The sequence below is a fragment of the Rhamphochromis longiceps genome, linkage group LG15 (assembly GCF_057381845.1).
Source record: "Rhamphochromis longiceps isolate RC_006_pf linkage group LG15, R_longiceps_female_GT1.1, whole genome shotgun sequence".
Classification (NCBI taxonomy): Eukaryota; Metazoa; Chordata; class Actinopteri; order Cichliformes; family Cichlidae; genus Rhamphochromis; species Rhamphochromis longiceps.
In genome coordinates, this window is record NC_140571.1 from 17,091,624 (window position 1) to 17,110,467 (window position 18,844).

General features: G+C 39.3%; 1 protein-coding gene across 1 annotated transcript; it reads right to left on the reverse strand.

The window, feature by feature from the left end:
- Positions 1-1,281: 1,281 nt before the first annotated feature.
- Positions 1,282-17,911, reverse strand: rab15 (RAB15, member RAS oncogene family). Its single transcript, XM_085382656.1, has 7 exons — positions 17,545-17,911; positions 6,072-6,132; positions 4,657-4,717; positions 3,947-4,024; positions 3,310-3,399; positions 3,070-3,135; positions 1,282-2,963 (listed from the first exon to the last, which is right to left on the reverse strand). The coding sequence occupies exons 1-7, from the start codon at positions 17,666-17,668 to the stop codon at positions 2,802-2,804; spliced, it is 642 nt and encodes a 213-aa protein (XP_085238782.1). The 5' UTR covers positions 17,669-17,911; the 3' UTR covers positions 1,282-2,801.
- Between the last annotated feature and the right edge of the window lie 933 nt (positions 17,912-18,844).

Below are 18,844 nucleotides of genomic sequence, written 5' to 3' on the forward strand. Positions count from 1 at the left end.
CCAACACTTGCACAACAGATTGTCTCATGTTTTAGCTTAATGTGGATTCAATAATTTACATACTTGTTAAGTAACAAATGCTGACAGCATCCTTAACTTGTAGTTACTGGACTGAAATTGCATTTTTTATGGTTAGGTTTATACACTGGCAACATCTGGCCAACTAGAGGGAAAGACAGTGGTTTGCTTTGATAAAGAAATTTCGAACACAATCCACTTTAGACTCATTTTCTGTCTAAAGTGAGAGCAGTTCAGCATATGATATGATACCATTACCCACACATTGATAATTATATAACAATACTGTAGGGCTGTTCGATATATAACGATATATATCGGATGATGATATAAAAACATCTATCGTTTCATTTTACGCTATCATTTGTTTCGTGGTGTCGCAAAAGAAACTGTTTACGGCAATATTTTTTCATCGTGTTGATGGTCACTGTAGTGGCTACATTCATTTCTTAAAGTTATCTCTTTCTCTTATATGTAATGTAACCACACTACGGATGGACAAGCGCCTGTTTTTATGCGTTGTGGTTAGCAACAATGAAGGTAACACCATCGCGTGTCCGCTTGTTCATGTTCCACATAAACCTTTCACAATAAAGCTCAAGATCCTGTTGAGACTTTTCAAAATAAACTGAATCACGTGAAAAAGCAGATTATTCACGGATGAGAAGTAAAAAAAGAGCCGCCAGGTGCTAAAAAATAAACCTTAGACTCAAACGTTAGAATAGGCTTTTCCCCGCAGCACGCCATGTAATAAATACAAAGAAAACGGCGGTTGTTACAACTTATGTCTAAAAATGTATAGTTTCATGCATCGGTTAAAACACTCGACTCCGGGTAAAGGACGCGCAGCTGGAAACACTTCACGCAAGTCGAGCTGCCCGAGATTCACAGAATTTACAGAAAATGTTACATTTTTGTGATTTATATCGTTATCGGGACGATAGAATTCTTATATCGGTATATGAGATTTTGGTCATATCGCACAGCCCTACAATACAGCAATTCTATGTTACTGGACACACTGCAATACCATCATCTGGTAAGAGTAATAATGGCCATTAAAAGACAAAAAGCAGGAAACGTGTCATTTCAGGGATTCTGATAATAATTATTAAAAAGGGGTTAAATGAGCAAAGGTTTTATGTTTTTGCCATTAAAATCTTGTCTTTAGTACCTGAACATTTAGCATAGTACAATGTAGTGCATCTCCAAATCATATTTAGTGATTACCAAGAAGACATCTGAGCACAGTGTCATATAACTGCAAGTATTTACTCATAAACATCAGACATCATTTCTTCAAGGTTAACATGTTGCATGTAATATAGTTACACAAATGCAATTAAAGTAGTCTGAAAGAAAGAGAAAAATAAAGTTCCTGAAAACAACACAGATAAGTTGTGTATCTAGAGTGTAGTCCAGAACATAATTCGCTACGACATACCGCCGCTTCACATGTTGCACACGTTAACAATTGTTTTGAGTAGCATTTAGTAATACTAAGTTGCAAAAAATGTAGCCAAAGTTCATCTTTCTGTGTCTACTCTCCAAACAGGCAACTCTGGTCAAATACGTCACTTATATTACGGTTAGGTGAATATTAACTTCATTGAAGTTACAATGAAAAGAAAGGAAAGGAGTGTGAAACGCATGCAGAACCCTCATTCGTCCTTTGTTAAATCTGTGAGCAAACAAAAGAAAAGGCATCTCCACTGAACTCTGTACAAAACAGCTATTAAAAGAACAAAATGATCGATACATTATTATCTTCACAAAGGGAATATTTTAGACCATCGAGAATACCCATGTGGACTTTTTATACAGCCTTCTACAGTGAAGTTCATGACGTACACTTGCTCATGAGTCTATCAATCTACATTGCTTTTAAAAACGTGGTATGTACAATGCAATATGCAGTCAGCGATCCACCTGTACTATAGTTTCTTCTATAAACAAACTCTATAAAATAATAAAAATACCTTCTGTTTGCTACAGGGAAACTATATTATTTTGCTCTCGATGTTTCCCTCGCCATAGACTGGTAAATCAGACCACTTAGATAATATTACAAGCTGCAACACTTCCTCTGTTGTCATGATATGTATGAAAACAATGCAAACAAAATGCAATAAAGTGGATGCATATATTCAGAATCATTTTGCTCCGTTGAAGGAAGCCACTGCAAGTGCAAATAAAACCAAAAACGAACGGAAGAAGAGGAAAAACAGGGATGTAATGACCGCTGGACATCTCGAGTGCTGTTTTTGCAATGCATATAGCACCCTCTTGTGGTAATTTCTTGTACTGGATCTAAAGCATTTGAAGGTAAAAAAGGGGATTTCAACCAGTTCCTCTGTACTCTACATCTGTGTAACTTATAAAGAAAACATTATCAGATTTTCATTTTCACCCCTTATAGAAGTTTTGTGTCCATTGCCAAATTTGCAGTGGATAGAGATCACATTTGGTTACAAAGACATGCTAAACTGTTCAGAAAATGGTGAACATTCAGCTACAAGGAGGCAAACAGTCTTTGTTCAGCAAAATATTTCTCGCTTGACCCTTAAAACTGCTCTCAAGTGACTTGTTAGCACTTTTGGCCCTGCCCCACCAAACTAAATTAAAATACTAAGATGAAACATAGCTGATATCAAAATTACAGACACGTAAGCCTCATCCTCTGGTGAGAAAAAAAGAAAAGAAAAAGGAAACACATTTTTCCAGGAGTGTGCAAAGTGTGTGGCATGTGTGACATATGTTCAGTCAGGATTCAAGGTTTTCCTCTAACACCAGCAGCCTTTGCGTTGGTCGCCAGCAGCACTGTCACAGAGTCCCTCCTCTTCCTCCAGAGCAGTGAGATTGAGCTCGTCGTTAACGGACATCCGGAGTAGATCCAGGTCCTTTTTGTTGGCTGCCAGCACCTGCTCAGCCAGTCGTGTAAAAGTCTTTGGAGGAGACACATAGACATGATGAGACACCCCGTGATGCAATTACAGGTACATGCATTTCTGTGCATGGCCTTGAGAGAAGTGTCTCCCCGTGTAACCTCACCTCTGTTATATTATGATTGGTGAAGGCACTTGTCTCAAAGAAATCCATTCCATAAGCCTTGGCCAGCTGGAAGACAGATTACGGTGAAAATGGGAGCAAATGGAAAAAAACTGAGCACGTTATGCTTCTTTAGTCCCTCTCTCCCGAATAATCCCAGGTATCTAAACAGCAAAGCAGAGCCACAAAATCGAACTCAAGTTCTGCTAGGTACACATAGCCATCGATGCCAGAGTGACCCACCTTGATGCCTTGCTCAGTGGCCACCTGCCTCTTGTCCACTTCATCCGACTTGTTCCCTACGAGGATCTTCTGGACCTTGTCAGGAGCGTACTGCAGGGGTTTGTGATGTGGACACGAAGAGATGTTTACAGACAAGGGAGAAGAGCAGAAAACAAAGCGATAAGACAGCAGAGAGATGTTTCAAATGCCAGGAGAATGCAGAGAGCGCGACAGTGTACAGGAAATGAGACCTAGATTAAAAGCAAGTGGGAAGCGTGCCAGCATCAATAGGTGATATATTTGGAGAGACCCATAGAGGAAATTACATTCATAATGACTAAATTAATAGCATAAGATCACCTGGGAAACGATAAAGGGGAGCGGAAGACGAGAGAGCTTTATGAAGAAAAAGTGAGCGCATGTGGAAAAACCGTGTTCTTTCCGATATTTATGACAAACGAAGACGAAACACCGTAAACGCAGAATAGCTGTCAGGTCAGTGTGTTTGGTTTCTATCACACCATGCCAGCCATATGTTCTTCGTCAAGCTGGAGCCTCTGCACACTCGGTCCATTTGTTACTTCGGGCCTTTCGACAGCGTTGAAGAAAAATGTGCCTGATTTATTGAGTTCTTAAATCCCAAATCACACTGACTCACCTCGTCCACGTCGCTGGCCCACTTCATGATGTGCTGGAACGATCGCTCACTCGTGATGTCATATACCAGGAAGATGCCCTGAAAAGAGACGGTCAAATATTTTAAAACAACAACAACATGCATATTTTTCAAGCACCTTTGAGATCCATGTTTACAAAATGTTGCTTGAACCCTTTTTGGAGCATTTCATAACACGTTCCTATGATTCCCATAAACAAATCAGACTAGCACTTGGAAAACTGGCTGCCTCTACTGGCAGTGTGTTCTGTGTTGTGAGCCACAGTCTGGAAGAGAAATCCACTCAACTGTTTTAGAGCACAAAACAGGATAAAGAAACTTTCCTTTCAATTTCATTACCAGTTTCTGGTAAATAGACAATTAGGTTTCAGCCAGTTTAACCTCTTTAGCAGCCCAAAACAAATTTCATACTGCTGCGAAAGGGCTACACACTCCTTTGAGGAAAGGAAGAACATTTACGACACCACTAGTCTCAGATAAAATCCTTTTGTTGTGAAAACCTCAGGGTAGCGGCTCCACTATGATTCCTTTAAGAGAAGTAACATAAGCAGCTGTAAGGATTAGGCAAGGGTTATTCTTGTAGCTGGAACAAACTGAATCTAAAACAGATTAGACTTAAATTTGTACTGTGTGTGTGCAGAAATAATATTGCATCAATTTATGGCAGAGTAACTGTAGGAGACTTAAGCTACCTGCGCTCGTCTGTAGTACTGCTTAGTGATGGTCTGGTACCTTTCCTGGCCCGCAGTGTCCCTGCAAAACAAACATATATGAATATTCATTTTGTGATTATAATACAATGACATGGAGTGCAGGAGGCAGGTAATTAGAAGTGTTGAGGCTAAAGAGGACACTTAGCAAAATCTCGACCAGACACCTAAAATACCTTTTCAGCTTTTCAGACAATAACAAAAAAAGGGCAAACTGTGGTCAGCAGAGCTTTTTTTAGTGACTCTTGTGCAGCTTTTGCAATGTCAAAGTTAAGACTTCAGGTAGACAGATGTATGTGAAATGTGGGTTATAGGCTCTCTAGATAAAATGCAAAAAAAAAACCAAAAAAAAAAAAAACAGCAGTTGATCTGTGATCTGGTTAAATTCATAAAAGTCTTTTCTAAAAAAAAAGAAAGAAGTTGAGCGATTTAGCTGCATTTTAACAATTTTTTGCATGAAAAGAAAATTCCCTCATGCATTTCGATTTCTACTTAATTCTACAACGTCAGTGTGACGCATCAGTGGTTAAGTTTGGGAAAATGTCATCACTCTAGTTGTGAGTTATGACAGGGCACAAACTCCAGGTTTGGTGCTACAAAAATAGTAAAACATACGTGACTAAAATGTACGTGCTATCTTCTAGGTGAAGTCAAAACAGGTGGGCTTTAAACCTGGATGCTATCTGAAGGCCGCCAGATGAAGATAGCTGAGGTTGGAAAAAGAAATTTTATCCTATAGAAGTCTCTGGGAAAATAGTTTTCTGTGTTACAGTTTTTGGACTCAATCATTCATTTTTGATCTGGGAAACTATTAAAAAAATATTTTGTAAATCTTGGTCATACTATGTCTTCAAATCGAGAAATATCTGTGGTTTGAAATCACTCTTTCATCTGTGGTTGTGCCTTTTGGGTGACCTGTGATATAATTATCTGACAAATAGCACGGCTTATTGTGCACTAAAGTTTCTTTCAGCTTTTCCTGTTTAATTTTTAAGAAACACAGATGACGTTCCCAACACAACCCTATCAGGATTTGTCTCTCCCGCTAACTGTAAACAAGGGAACTTGTGTAGGCCAAACGTGTTAAGCACTATGCTGATTTTACTTTATTTTATCACTAATTAGCAATTATGCAATTTATGAATACACCTTGCTAACCAAGCTTGTTATCTCCACCCTTCAATCCAAATATGGTCCCTTTGTGCTCAAATAACCCCCCGAGATGGCAGCGGCCTTAATGCCTGACATGAGGTTATAGAACAGTAGTCCACATATCAGTAGCTGGCATTATGGTTTACATAATACTTTTTTTAATTTTTCACATGCAGTCTATGGCTAACCCTTCAAACAACATACAACACCTTATAATAAGATTTTGTCTCTTTCCAGTTTCTTACCATATCTGTATGCGGACTTTGATACCATCTATTAGTAGTGTCTTCATTTTAAAGTCGACCCCTGCAAGGGAGAAGATACGATGAGGAAACACAGCATCACATTCACAAAGTAGCTTTATTTGATATTTCTCCCAGAGACAGCCTAAATGCTCTGACTGTTGTCAGAATTGTATACACTCTCCTTTCGGTAAGCGACCAACATTAATTAACCAAGCTTGTCCGACAGATGGACGTTTACCACTATCTGCTCCAGCTTTGCAACATCATAGGAAACATTAACACAAAGAGAGGCACATCATCCCTGTATAATCAGCCTGAGAGAAGGTCGAGCTAATGATCCAGTGAGCAGAGTGCTCGTTTAGTTCAGTCCTTTGTATTGACTGCGTGGGGGAGGGGTTGGGGAGGTGGAACAAGAAAAAAAAAAGAGCTATATGATAACTGAGCACAACATAACAGCAAACAGGAGGGATGGGAAGAAAGAAAAGAGAGCTGGGAAGGGGTTAAGTAAGCAGTCACTCACGCTTCAGTGATCTCTGATCTATTTCAGACAGCTGAGTGTGATATTATTCACAGAAAGTCAGACAGGGGCAAGTTTATTTGTTATCATGAGGACTGTCCATTTTTAAACATATATGAGAGTTTTTAGTTTTTAGGCATTTATACTTTGCTTGTAAATGTGCAGCATTTTATGGAGACATGGACAAACATACATGGAAATGCAGTATATAAAGCAAAAACTAGGTTTTGCACAAGTCTGTTGAGCTTGAAAGTCAATATTTGGTATGAGCATTTTAATTATTCAAGCCTCAGACAAGCTTTCTTGTAATGTATTTAAGCAGATTCAAAACTTTAAAGCTCTACTTTGGATGTTGGCTGCCTTTTGTTCTGTTCTCTGTCAAGATGATCCCATACTGCTTCAATAATATTGAGGTCTGGGCTCTGGGGAGGCCAATCCATGACTGATATTTGTGCACCGTGGCATTTTTTATTTACCACACATGCATGCTTTTACTAGGTTTGTTTTATAAAATGTTTGGAATCGTTGTCAGGACAGAAAAATGAAGCTTTTACTGCTTTCCACATCTTACCATGTTGACATATGCCAGGTTTTTCACTAATAGTTCTTTGTGAATCACATTCTTTGTGCAAAAACACTATTTCATACAATTTTTCCTTGCATTAATGAAAGCAATGCTTAAAATGCTAAGTTTTTGTTAAAGGCTTCTAAGACCAAAATGCAAAAAGACACAATTTAAAATTGGTTCTTCGCTGAGTTGGCTGTTATTTGTATACACAACACTGGTTCCCTTGAGTTAGGTGTCCTTTTTAATGCTCTAAAGACTCATAGGTAAGTCTTAAGTGGTTAACAAATTAAAAGACTTTGCAACAGTGATGTGCAAGGAGTGGACTTCAAATGAATGACAAAGCAACAAATCACCAAAGATAAACATTGAAAGAACTTCAGAAACTCTGGAAAACTCTTGTTCAATATAGCCTTAAAAATTATAAGAAATTCTGGCTCCTTAGAAAAAAAACATATAATGAGAAATATATATAATGGGAAATGAGGACTTTTTGACAGTAGTGTATATGTAATAAGACTGTAGAAGAAGAGCCTGAAGCCAGGATCTCAGAGAAACTGCAGTAAACTGAGTCCTGTTTTGCATGGCAATACCCCCAACCCCCCTGAACATCAATAATAACAAACAACTGCTATAGTAAGTCTTTAACGTTTGGATAAGATACAGTAAAATTCCTAAACAAAGCAATCAGATTTTACATTCAACTACAGTCATTGTTTTCCTCATCTCCTTTCTCTATCTATAATGCAGACTAATGCAGTTAAGTCAATACAAAGCACACCCACAGGCTTCTATAGACCGCACTAATCCCTGGGAAATCAATTAACTGTTCATCCCAATTAACCTGATACTCAACACCCCTGTGCCACAGCCAGCATCACGCGCACAGAAAGAGCTACCGGGTCCAATCGATTCACAGAAATGGAAAACGTCCTGCTTGTGTTTTTTATTATGAGGTTCATTTTCTAAGACACTGACATAAGGAAAAGCTGGCATATCTACTACAGCTGGCCGAACTTGTTTTCAGATTATACTTGGGCTAAGAAGGAGTCCAGTGAATGTTGCTGGAGGCTAGAGTGAACTGGCTTGACAATAAGGGGCCTCATTTAAAAGTTATACTCAACCTTTGCCTTTGACCAGAGAGATTTCAGACTAAATGAAAGGTCAGCATCACAATCAGCAGCTTGCTGCGCCCGAGGCTTGAGACAAGAGAGGAGACCATTAAAAAAAGATGCTGTCTTCCTGCATTGTATTAAGCAAGTCAGATAGTCATTCATGGAAATTGTAATGATTTGAGCAGAAAATGCGGATATAGACAGAAAGCCTAATGGGCTCTGCAGTTTAGCAGTGAATGTCTACAAATACGAATCTGACCAAATCTGGAAAATCAAGAAAACTAAACTGACAAATCATTAAAGTCTAAGTTCTATTTCGAGAAAAGCAAGTCATGCTTCAGCCTACACTGTCTTCTTTCAGCTGCTAAAAAAAAAAAAAAAAAAAAATCAACTTCAGTGGGTTTTTCATCCAGTCAGACATCCTGCCAGCCATTTTACAAAACTTATCCTATTGACAGGAAGAAGGGGTTTTTCCATCAAGCTGGCATTGGACAAGCAGGAACCTCTGAAGCTGAAAAACCCAACAAAAACTGCAGTTGCTAGAATGGCCACTTGAGGCTTCAAAAATGAGCCAGTCCCGATAGACTTTCATGTTAAAGGGCCAACTTTACAGCAGAAAAAAGTGTGTTTACAGCCTGGTAGAAAAATTGTTTGAGCCTCTTAGGACAGTTTCCCTCTTCATAACAATTTAAAGTTGTTTTATTCATAACTTATTTCTCTGCACACTGGAGTTACGAGTGTGGTCACCTTAACTTTCAGTTCATCTCCGCTAAACGAAGTTGGCTCTCCAATGTGTTTGTGCCTTTTTGAGCATTTAATGGAATAATCAGATTAATATTGATGCAGACCACCAAAAAGGTTCGTACTTCAGCTTTGCATATCTATGCCTTTTCATTGCATGTATACAGTTCACTTTGCTAACCAAACTTGCTAGCATTAGCACCCCAGCCTGTGGGCATTTTTAGCTCTAAGAAAAACCTGTCAGCGGCCAAATGGTAACACTGAACCTCCGCTATGCAGAATTCAACACCCATGCGTGGCATCACCGTGGCGACATTCATCTTTTATATTGCTTTTGATTACTTTATAACAACTGTGCGAAATGAGGCAAATTTAGTTGTAGTTGCAAAGCACGTAGAAACAAAGACAGCCTTCAACATAAAAATGTCTGTTTTCTGAGCTTCTTTTCCCCACATTTTTCAGTCTGCATTAGAAAAAATGTAGAACGCCCTGAATACTGCTGTTCAAAGACAGAATTTTTTAAAAAAAGCATGTGTAACTGCTGTTACAGCCATAAATGTTGCAACTATCTGCAATCGGTTAAAAAAGCCTTAAAAGGAAACACACTAGTACATTTGATTGACAGTCTGTTACTATTCGAAATGTTATTGCTTTTTATTGTCATGAGGGAATATATGCTAGAGAATAGAGCTGAATCGTGTCCGTGACTTGCACACATTTGAGTTAGCGATATGAATACTGCATACTAAATCCTGCGCTCAGCTTTTGTAGCTCTGTAAAAAAAAAAAACATTAATCTTGAGGAACACCTTGAAAAAAACAAACGCTTCTTGTCAGCTTTGCTTCTTCCCTTCAGAGGCACAATGTGCACAGTATGAGAGACAGCAGTTAATTGAACACGGCAGCATTTCACAATCAGCAGTTTGAGAGCCATGTAAAAACAAATGGCTACACACCCAAAATTGACTTGACTAATTACTGGGATGACTATGTTTGACTGTGCAAGACGGATTAGGCAGTAAAATATGTCAGCGTGCTGTAGGTAATGGTGACAGGCTCACTAACAGATGGATGGACGGATGGATGCTCTGGCACTGACACCCAGTCACTGGGGGATGGATCTGACATGCATGACTAGCATTACTAGCAGAGGACAGACAACAGCTGTCAACAGCTGTTGTCTTTGGGGAACACAAGGACAAGGGGCAATCCTTCTTTGGCAATAATAAACTTGTCATTAATCTGTATTGAAACACAATCTTATTGGGATTCTTCAGTACCAGGAACACATAGAGGAAAAAAGGTGGCAAAACTTTTTTTAAATTTAAGGCTGATAATAGCACATGAGGGAATAAAAGCAAGAGCGAGGATGTGAGAGCAAAACACGGGGTTTGAGGGATGTCAAGGGAGAAAACCAGTGGAACATGTCTTTTTAACATGGCTAAAATATCTGAGCCGGAGGAAAAATTCTACAGAATTTTAGAAAAGGTCCAAGAGAAAAGGTTGTCAAAGTGTTTTAGGACTGAATACCAAGTTATGCAGCCAACATGTGACTGAGGACCAGAGAAGAAAAAGACACGTCATTAAGTTAGCATTTGTAATGTGTCTATTCATAGGAAAGGGGTTTATGCTAGTTTATAGTTAGTGAAGTAGCTTTTACATTCCTTGGCACCTGTTGTATTTGACAGTTGCAGGATGACACAGTCTGCTTTAATGGGTTGAAAAGAAGGTTATCCAGGAAAAATGTTGCTTTAACACAGTATAACAAAAACTTTGGATGATTAATACTGAACCCTTGGAGTGATTTTATAACAAAGGGTCTTCTAACTACACTCAAGCCAAGTAGATGGCAGAAATGTACCTTACTAATAGATGTCAGCTGCTTCAAAGAAGAAGGAAACAAATAAGTATAGAAATGCTGAAGGCAAATGCTGATGAGTTTAAGGAATCTCCACTTAAAACCTTTTTTATCAGTACTAAAATGTCACATGTCTTAAAAAATTATTTTAGAAAGATTTAATTAAAATGAAATCTGTTTAAGGATCTTGAGGTGTATGAGTGCATGTATGAAAAACTTCTGCAAAGCCTCCAGAAAGAGTTGTGTAAAACATATTCAATTCATGGAGCTTACTTCAGTCAGCAGTGGTTGAGAGTTAAGACTGAAAGTTTGACAGAAGAAATATTTAGAGTTGCAAAAGTAGTAATCTCACAAACTTCTGTAGCCTGTACCTAATCTGTGCTTGAGGGTGGCAGCTCAGCCGTGTGATCTGAGCCACTTCTCGCTGAACTGTCTGCAGCTGAGCCACATTGTGGATGAAGGAGGAAGTTGTAATGGTGATAGAAAAAGGGGACCTTCTTCTGGTTTTGGTGCGTCAATCTTGGCTGTGCACTGTGAATCTTTTTGTGTCCGAGTAACCATTGAAAATGACTCTCAGTATGAAACGTTCAGGGTCAATTGGTCAAAAAGTTTATACTCTATGATTAAATGTTAGATACAAATTCTTGTGCACCTAATTTAGGAAAGAACCAATTCTAAATGGTATCTTTGGGGAACTGGATAACTGGAGAAAAAAAAAGGCCTAAAAAACAAAAACAAAACTAATCTACAGCAAATGAACAGCATCTGAAAGTCATTCAGAAAGAAGGAAATCATTGTCGATGTGTATGCAGGAGGTCAGCAGAGAGGAATATCACTGAATCTCTCCAGTTGTACATCTGTAAAACAGAGTGCAGGCTCTGTCGTGGTTTGGGGCTGAATTTTAGCCAGCGGTGTTGGGAATCTTTTCAAAACTGATTAATTTATGAACACAAAGTACCACCGGATTTTGTAATACCATATAGAAAAATGAAACAACAGGTCAATTTTTCAGCATCACAATATTCCCAAATACTTCAAATGCAAGCACACGTAGATAGTAACACTATCAGTCATGGATTGGCCTTCCCAGAGCCTGGACCTCAAAGTTACTGAAGCAGTGTGGAATCATCTTGACAGTGATCAGAACAAAATCCAAATTAGAGCTTTGAATGTCCTTCAAGAAGCCTAGCAAACTAAAAGACGCCTATAGTAGTAGAAATGAGGGTTGACTCAAGACAAAACGCTGTATACTGTGTGTATTTATATCTTTTTCCTGTCTTTTTTAAGAAAGACACATTAGAGACGTGACAGGAACTGCAGTAAGAGAAACATGCAGTAAAGTCGCCAGCCATCTGAAACTTCCTGACAAATACAACCTCAACTATAGCCACCTCAGCTGACATAATATACTCGTAAGATTACGCTATCTGTGCTATGGACAGGCGCAGAAAAGCCAAGTCTATGACAACACCTCTGTTTCCCTGATAACCTCCTACAATAGGATAGCCATCTGTGCTGGCCGTAATCCATTTCTGACCCTTTAGAGCACTGAGCTTATCGAGCAGCAGCGAGCTACGTGTATAACCATAACACCACCGGGATAAGTACAATGTGGACAGCTGCTTATTGAGCTATGATATAAAGCAGCACAGGGCTGATATTTTATTGGTGTTTTGACAGCCAGGAGGTCCAATGAGGCCAGTGACAAGACTGGCAAGGTAACAGTGAGGAAGATTAAACTCAGCAGTGTGACTGAATACCATTACTAAATCATCTCTGCAGCTGCTCTTTGTCAGACAAGTGTGCACGCTCCAGCCCCCGAACACAGCTATCTGTGAAAATAAAATGAAATACCTCAACAAGAGAGGAAGTATTACTCATTCAGGTGCGATCAGAACTCTTGCTCCAATTACCGTGGCCTTGTTTGACTCTTAATATTCAATCTTTCCATTTTTAGTCAGCTGAAACTAGAAAGCTAAGTCATAGTTTCTCGTTTCATACAAGCAGTGGCAGTTTTAATGACTATAGCACTGATTTTATTTCATGGTAAAGAGACCAAGTGACTCACACTAACTGCCTATCGAACACCTCTTTCAGAAGGCAATGAATCTAAATATGCTGGAAGAAAGTATTGTAAAAGATATAGGAATTTTTTAAGGTAAGTAAGGTGCTTTATTTTGTGAATACTTCAAATGCTTGTGTTAAATCTAATAGAAAATAATAATAAAGGCAAGTTTCTGTGGAGTCTAATGATTTAAAAGCATATTAGAGATGACCCACTACTTCAATTAGTGCATAACATACAGAAATTTAAAAAATAAACTGGACCCAGGCCAGACATGGCTAATTAAGGAAGTGTAAATATTAAGTTCATATTTAAAAGTAATGTGGTGTTATTTCGTACCTAGTGCTTAGATTTTGATTGCTGTGGATGTGTTAAGTGGTTTCCAGTGTAACATGGCAACGGTGAATACTAATGAAAAAAGGGATCTTGTCTCAGTGCAAGAAAGACAACAAACTTAACTCAGGAGACGCAAATGTGGACACGGATTAAAGCTTGATTTAGTCTTCTGTGGGAATTTTTAATCCTACGCTGCAAACGTCTACGCCATTCAAGTCATTGCAGGTTGCTTTGACCGGACGTATAGTTACACTTCTCACAAGGTGCACATCAGGTTACGTGGAAGGTTACGCCATAAGCTTAAAAGAGGTTCCTGACTATGTCACAAGTTATAAAGTAGATTTCTGGCAGAAGATTTGTAAGTCACACATGACGGTCTGCACTGCGTGAGTATTTTGCCTTCAGAAGTGCTTTAATTCTGCATGATACAAACTTAACAAGTTGCTGGAAACATTCCTTAGAGATTTTGGACCACACCGACATGATAGCGTCACATAGTACCCGCAGATTTGTCAGCTGCACGTCCAATCATGATCAAATCTCCTGTTCCATCACATCCCAAAGGTGCTTTACTGGATTAAGATCTGATGAGCATGGAGGCCATCTACGTGCAGGATATTCAATGATATGTTCCAGAAAGATGATTGAGCTTTGTGACATGCAGTCTTGCTGGAAATAAAAACAGAAGATGGCTAATCGGCCATAAAGGGATTGAGATGGTCAGCAGCAGTACACGGGTAGGCTGTTGTGTTGGTGCTAAGGGGCTCAAAAATGGTGCCGAGAAAATATCCCCCACACCATTACACCACCACCACCAGTCTGAACTGTTTACTCAAGGCAGGATCAATCATGCTTTCATGTTGCTTATGCCAAATTCTGACACTATAATCCAAATGTTACAGCAGAAATCAAGACTCATCAGGTCAGGCAACCTTTTTTCAGTCATCTGTTGTCAAATTTTGGTGAGTCCACTGAGAGGTAGGCTCAGTTTCTTAGCTGACATGAGTGCCACCTGGTGTCCTCTTCTGTTGCTGTAGCCCATGTGAGGCTCAACGTGTTTTCACAGATGCTTTTCTGCATACATTGATTGCACTGAGTGCTTATTTCAGTTACCTTTTCCTTTCTATCAGCTCAAGGCAGCCTGGCAATTCTTCTCTGTTCTCTGACTGTAAACTTTGGAGATGGCTATGCATGAAAATCACAGCACTTCAATAGTTTCTGAAATACTCAGACCAGCCCATCTGGCACCAACAACCATGCAATGTTCAAAGTCCTTAAATCACTTTTCTTCTTCTTACTGATGCCCTGTTTCGAATTCATGTCCATTGTCTTGATCGTGTCCACATGCCTAAATGCACTGATTTGCTTCCTTGTGATTGGCAGATAGATATTTGTGTAAACGAGCAGTTGAACTGGGTTTTGCAATAAAGTGATTGTATATATAGATTTACAGCATGCAAAATTAATCTTCCAATGGTTATTAAAGTATCAGCATTAAAATTACATTAAATAACAGGCTGACAATATTACAGTGTATAGCCAATATTTTACACAGCACAGTATTGCGATGTTTTTATAGAAGGAAACTTGATCTAAATTATAGTAATTTCAGTGTAAAAATAACTGTTTAATGCTAGAAAACCTGTCTGCATGTACTTTACAGTAAATGAATGCAATTTGACAGTTTTATATTTATGTATAACTTAAAATTGCTTCCTGCAGAAATGGCAGGGACTGACCTGTCATCAAATGCCAAAGAGCATTTACAGGTCACGTGACAACAAAATGCTGTAAAAACACAGGAAAATGCAGTTCTAGAAACAGTGGGCGTGTTTTCCCAGCTATGTTTTTATAGTTTTGGTCTGAACCAAGCCTGTTAGTTTAACAACATGTCAACATGACAATATCCTCCACGCAATGCCAGCTAAACAACAACAGCTAGTTGAAATCCATCAAAACAGCTAGTTTTGATGGATTTCAGGTGTGGAAACACTTAAAAACCCTTCCCCCACAAGTCACAGCTGACAACCTTAATTCATGCTCTTGTGGCTATATGGGAGAAAATTCACCGTCTTCAAATGCCTTGCAGCAGATTAATGTCTACAGTATAACAACAGCAATGAAAATTCATATATATGTTTTCAGGTATCCACATACTTAGAAATATCTATTCATTATCACACTGTTTAGGAGCTGTTAATGTCTGCATGTTGTGATTGTAGCATTCTGAGTAACAGCAGGAGCATCAGCTTAATGAGAGACAAAGGTTTTATAGTGTTTTATGAAGGAAAAAATGAGAAGCCATGGGAGCAGCAGTTTTGGGGATAATTAGGAGCGGGAAAATGAATGAGTGGACCGTAAAGGGGTGTGATAAATAATGGAATAACCAATGAGGGGGACAGGGGAGAGAATTTATATCCCTCTGTCAGCGTGAAGGTTGGGAAATGATTCATTGAACCGCTGAAGGAAAGCACTGATGATGGTCACTCTTGAGCTCCTGCTCTCTCTTTCCCTTTGGAGTTTGTGGGCCCTGTTTATCAGAAGAATTAACTTTTAATTATTTCATGAAAGACCTCTCAGTGTGGCTTATAGGCACCACCTGCTGCCAACAGCTCTTCTGGCCCATATGAGTCTGGATTTCACTGCCTGCCAGACGGCAGATTCTTACCACATCCAGCTGTGCTTGTGAACACTGGGTATGGTCTAACAAAAGCACAAAAAGATCGATATAGTCATCATTTTCAACATACACAAACAGCTGGGATTTTCCTTGTAGGAGACAAGAGAAAGGCTTGCTGCATAGGTTGTAAGCATCACTCTCTCCAGGGTGGAAGTTTCCTGTGGAGTGCTATAGGTCTAGGACTTAAAATAGCATACTGCAGCCTTTGCAGCTGTATGCATGTGGGCATATATCACATCTGGCTGGCAAAAACATGAGGGAAGACAAGCCTTTAAATGAATTTGAGCTTAATAGAGTGTGGATTATTTACAGGAGCATTATTCAAACTAATACAAAGGCATTTATTTAACTACTAAAGGAGTCCAAAAATAAAAAGGAAGAAACAAATAGAGACACGGTCGTGTTTATATTCCCTTTTTATATTGGATCTTGTGAAGTAATATCCGCCTGTAAATACATGGCTTAGCACCGGATTCATGATTCATTGCCTCGACCTTATCTCGACAACATGTTCTGTGTGTCTTTTCACTACAAGAGTCAGTTATCACTCACAACCAGCAGGAGCATTTCCTGACTTTTTCTTCACCCACGGCAATGTTTGTATGCTCCCTTCTTCATTTCTGGCAAATTGCAGATCTCTCTATTAACTAAACACACACAGAGAGCACAGCCTGCAGACTCTGCAGCAGCATGTGAGTAAAACCCACTGCTTACTGTATATCCTTATTTCCCTCACCTCAAAGGAAAACATGGTAATGCGCCTGTCGTGACTCTGAATCCAAACTACGAAGCGCACAGCCCATATTAGCTATGAGAATGAAGGCTGGCTCGGCTTTGCTGAGTCAATAGTCATCGACGGGGAAGTGGCAAATCTACGAGTTTGTTCTGCAAACAGAGAAGGAGCTGAACATGTCAGCCCTGTCAGTCACAGAGAGAACATCTGATTAGTGCATACCAGGATTGTGTAACTGATATTTAGTCAGTGATGTTTGCAGTTTTAATCATTTGACAAACTCTCATTTTACAAGATTTTACATTTTATTTAAAGACCTCACAGAATGGGTCACTAAATTTGTGCCAGGCATTGAGTTGAGAAGGAACTTTGATCAGAAACCACTTGCAGCCAATTAATGTACACCTGCTGACTCCAGGGCCCCAGTTTAACCGGTAACAAGGATGCTGATGCAAAACGTCCACTTCTCATTCATATATATGAGAATATATATATATATAAATCTTTTTTGTTATTTTTTTTGAATGGCACTCGTTTGCATAGTCAGTGCCAAGCGCTGGTAGTTGGTGAACTCATCTGCATGGCTGCCAAGTGTTGGCTCTTCCCCTCTCAGGGCTTCTCCAAACAATCCAATCACGCTTTTCTATTTCTGCTGTATGAATTCACTGCTATGGTTAAGTAATAACGCAGCACTTTCCCGTTCAACCTTATTGGATCTAATTGGTAAAAAATTATTGGCCACAAAAAAGGGACACACACACATATAAAACGATGAAAGAGGGTTAGGATAAATCAGGAAGCTGATCAACATGAAGTGCAGAAAACAGGTAACAAACGAGTCCTGCTGGCAGTGCAGCGTCTTACCGATGGTGGAGATGTGAGATGGGTGAAATTCGTTGTCCGTGAATCTGCATAACAAGCATGTTTTCCCAACCCCAGAATCTCCGAGAAGCAGGAGTCGGAAGAGCACATCGTACTGCTTAGCCATAGTGTTGCACGTATTGTTGAAATATAAAAGCCGGAGTCAGCTAACTCAGCGATGGACGAACGACCCCTCCCCACCTGCATCCCATATCTGCTCAGAAGCTCAGCATAAACGGCTTTGACTTCGCTTTTTTTTGCTCACTGGTGTTGGGTCGGTGGTTAACAAAACAAGGATGCCCCAGCTCCACAGTCAGCCTCCACCTTCCACTGGGCGCGGTGGACCGCTGTCAGGTGAGACTCGATGATAAAAAGACACTTCCGGTGATGTTTTTCAACATAAAAGTGGCCCTTTCGCGCTACTAGTTTTGAATTTTAACATGTTCTGTACACGCTGTTGGCTTTAAAAGTTCTGATAGTGACAACAAATAATACACCAGGCCCAAATTTCCCAGACTTTAGCTGTTTAAATCTGCCAAAACAAAATCTAAAAATGTTTATGAATTACAAAACATAAATTGGTTGTTTAAAAACGTGTTTCTAAAGCTAGGAAAAGACATAAAGCTTGTCTTTTTTTTTCCTTAGGCAGGTATGGTGCTATTGGTGTCTTGCAGCACATTTCTGGGATGCAGTAATAACAACAATAATAACAATCAAGTCCAAACAATCTGCTACTTTGAGTAGATTATTATTTGTAGCATCTACAGGGCTAGGCGCCACAGAGATAGGTTGGATATACAGCCTGTATCTGTCCCGAGACAGGATCTACAACAGACTGTTCCAGCTATACTGCTACAAGGTCAGACGTAGGAAATCTTTCATACCACATGCAATAATTCTCAGCACTTAATACATAACAATGTATATGTCTGACAGACAGTCATCTCTATAATACTAACAACAACAACAACAATTATAGTCCTAAAGTTTTACTCAGGACCAAACCATGCTACCTTTGTGAATGTGACCTACAAGCATACTTTAACGGCTAAAATGAAGTGGCAAAACGTCCTGGCTTTATAATTATGAGCTACAAGCATACTCTGATGGGCAAAGTTAACCCTTGTGTGGTGTTCGTATTTTTGTTACTCAGCCAGTGTTCATGGGTCTGGTGGACCCGCTAGAGTTTTGGCTTTCCAAATTAACACTATCAAACAATTTTATGTTAAATTACTCAACAGATGTTTACTTCATCCCAATTACAAGACATATGAACAGCAAACATGGTTAATTTTTTCCCTTT

Excerpts from the sequence above, each read along its gene's own strand:
- rab15 (XM_085382656.1), bottom strand. The coding sequence starts at position 17,668 with ATGGCTAAGCAGTACGATGTGCTCTTCCGACTCCTGCTTCTCGGAGAT. Across the intron at positions 3,400-3,946 it reads GGGCCAGCGACGTGGACGAG|TACGCTCCTGACAAGGTCCA; the intron begins GTGAGTCAGTGT and ends AAACCCCTGCAG. Across the intron at positions 3,136-3,309 it reads CCACTGAGCAAGGCATCAAG|CTGGCCAAGGCTTATGGAAT; the intron begins GTGGGTCACTCT and ends TCTGTCTTCCAG.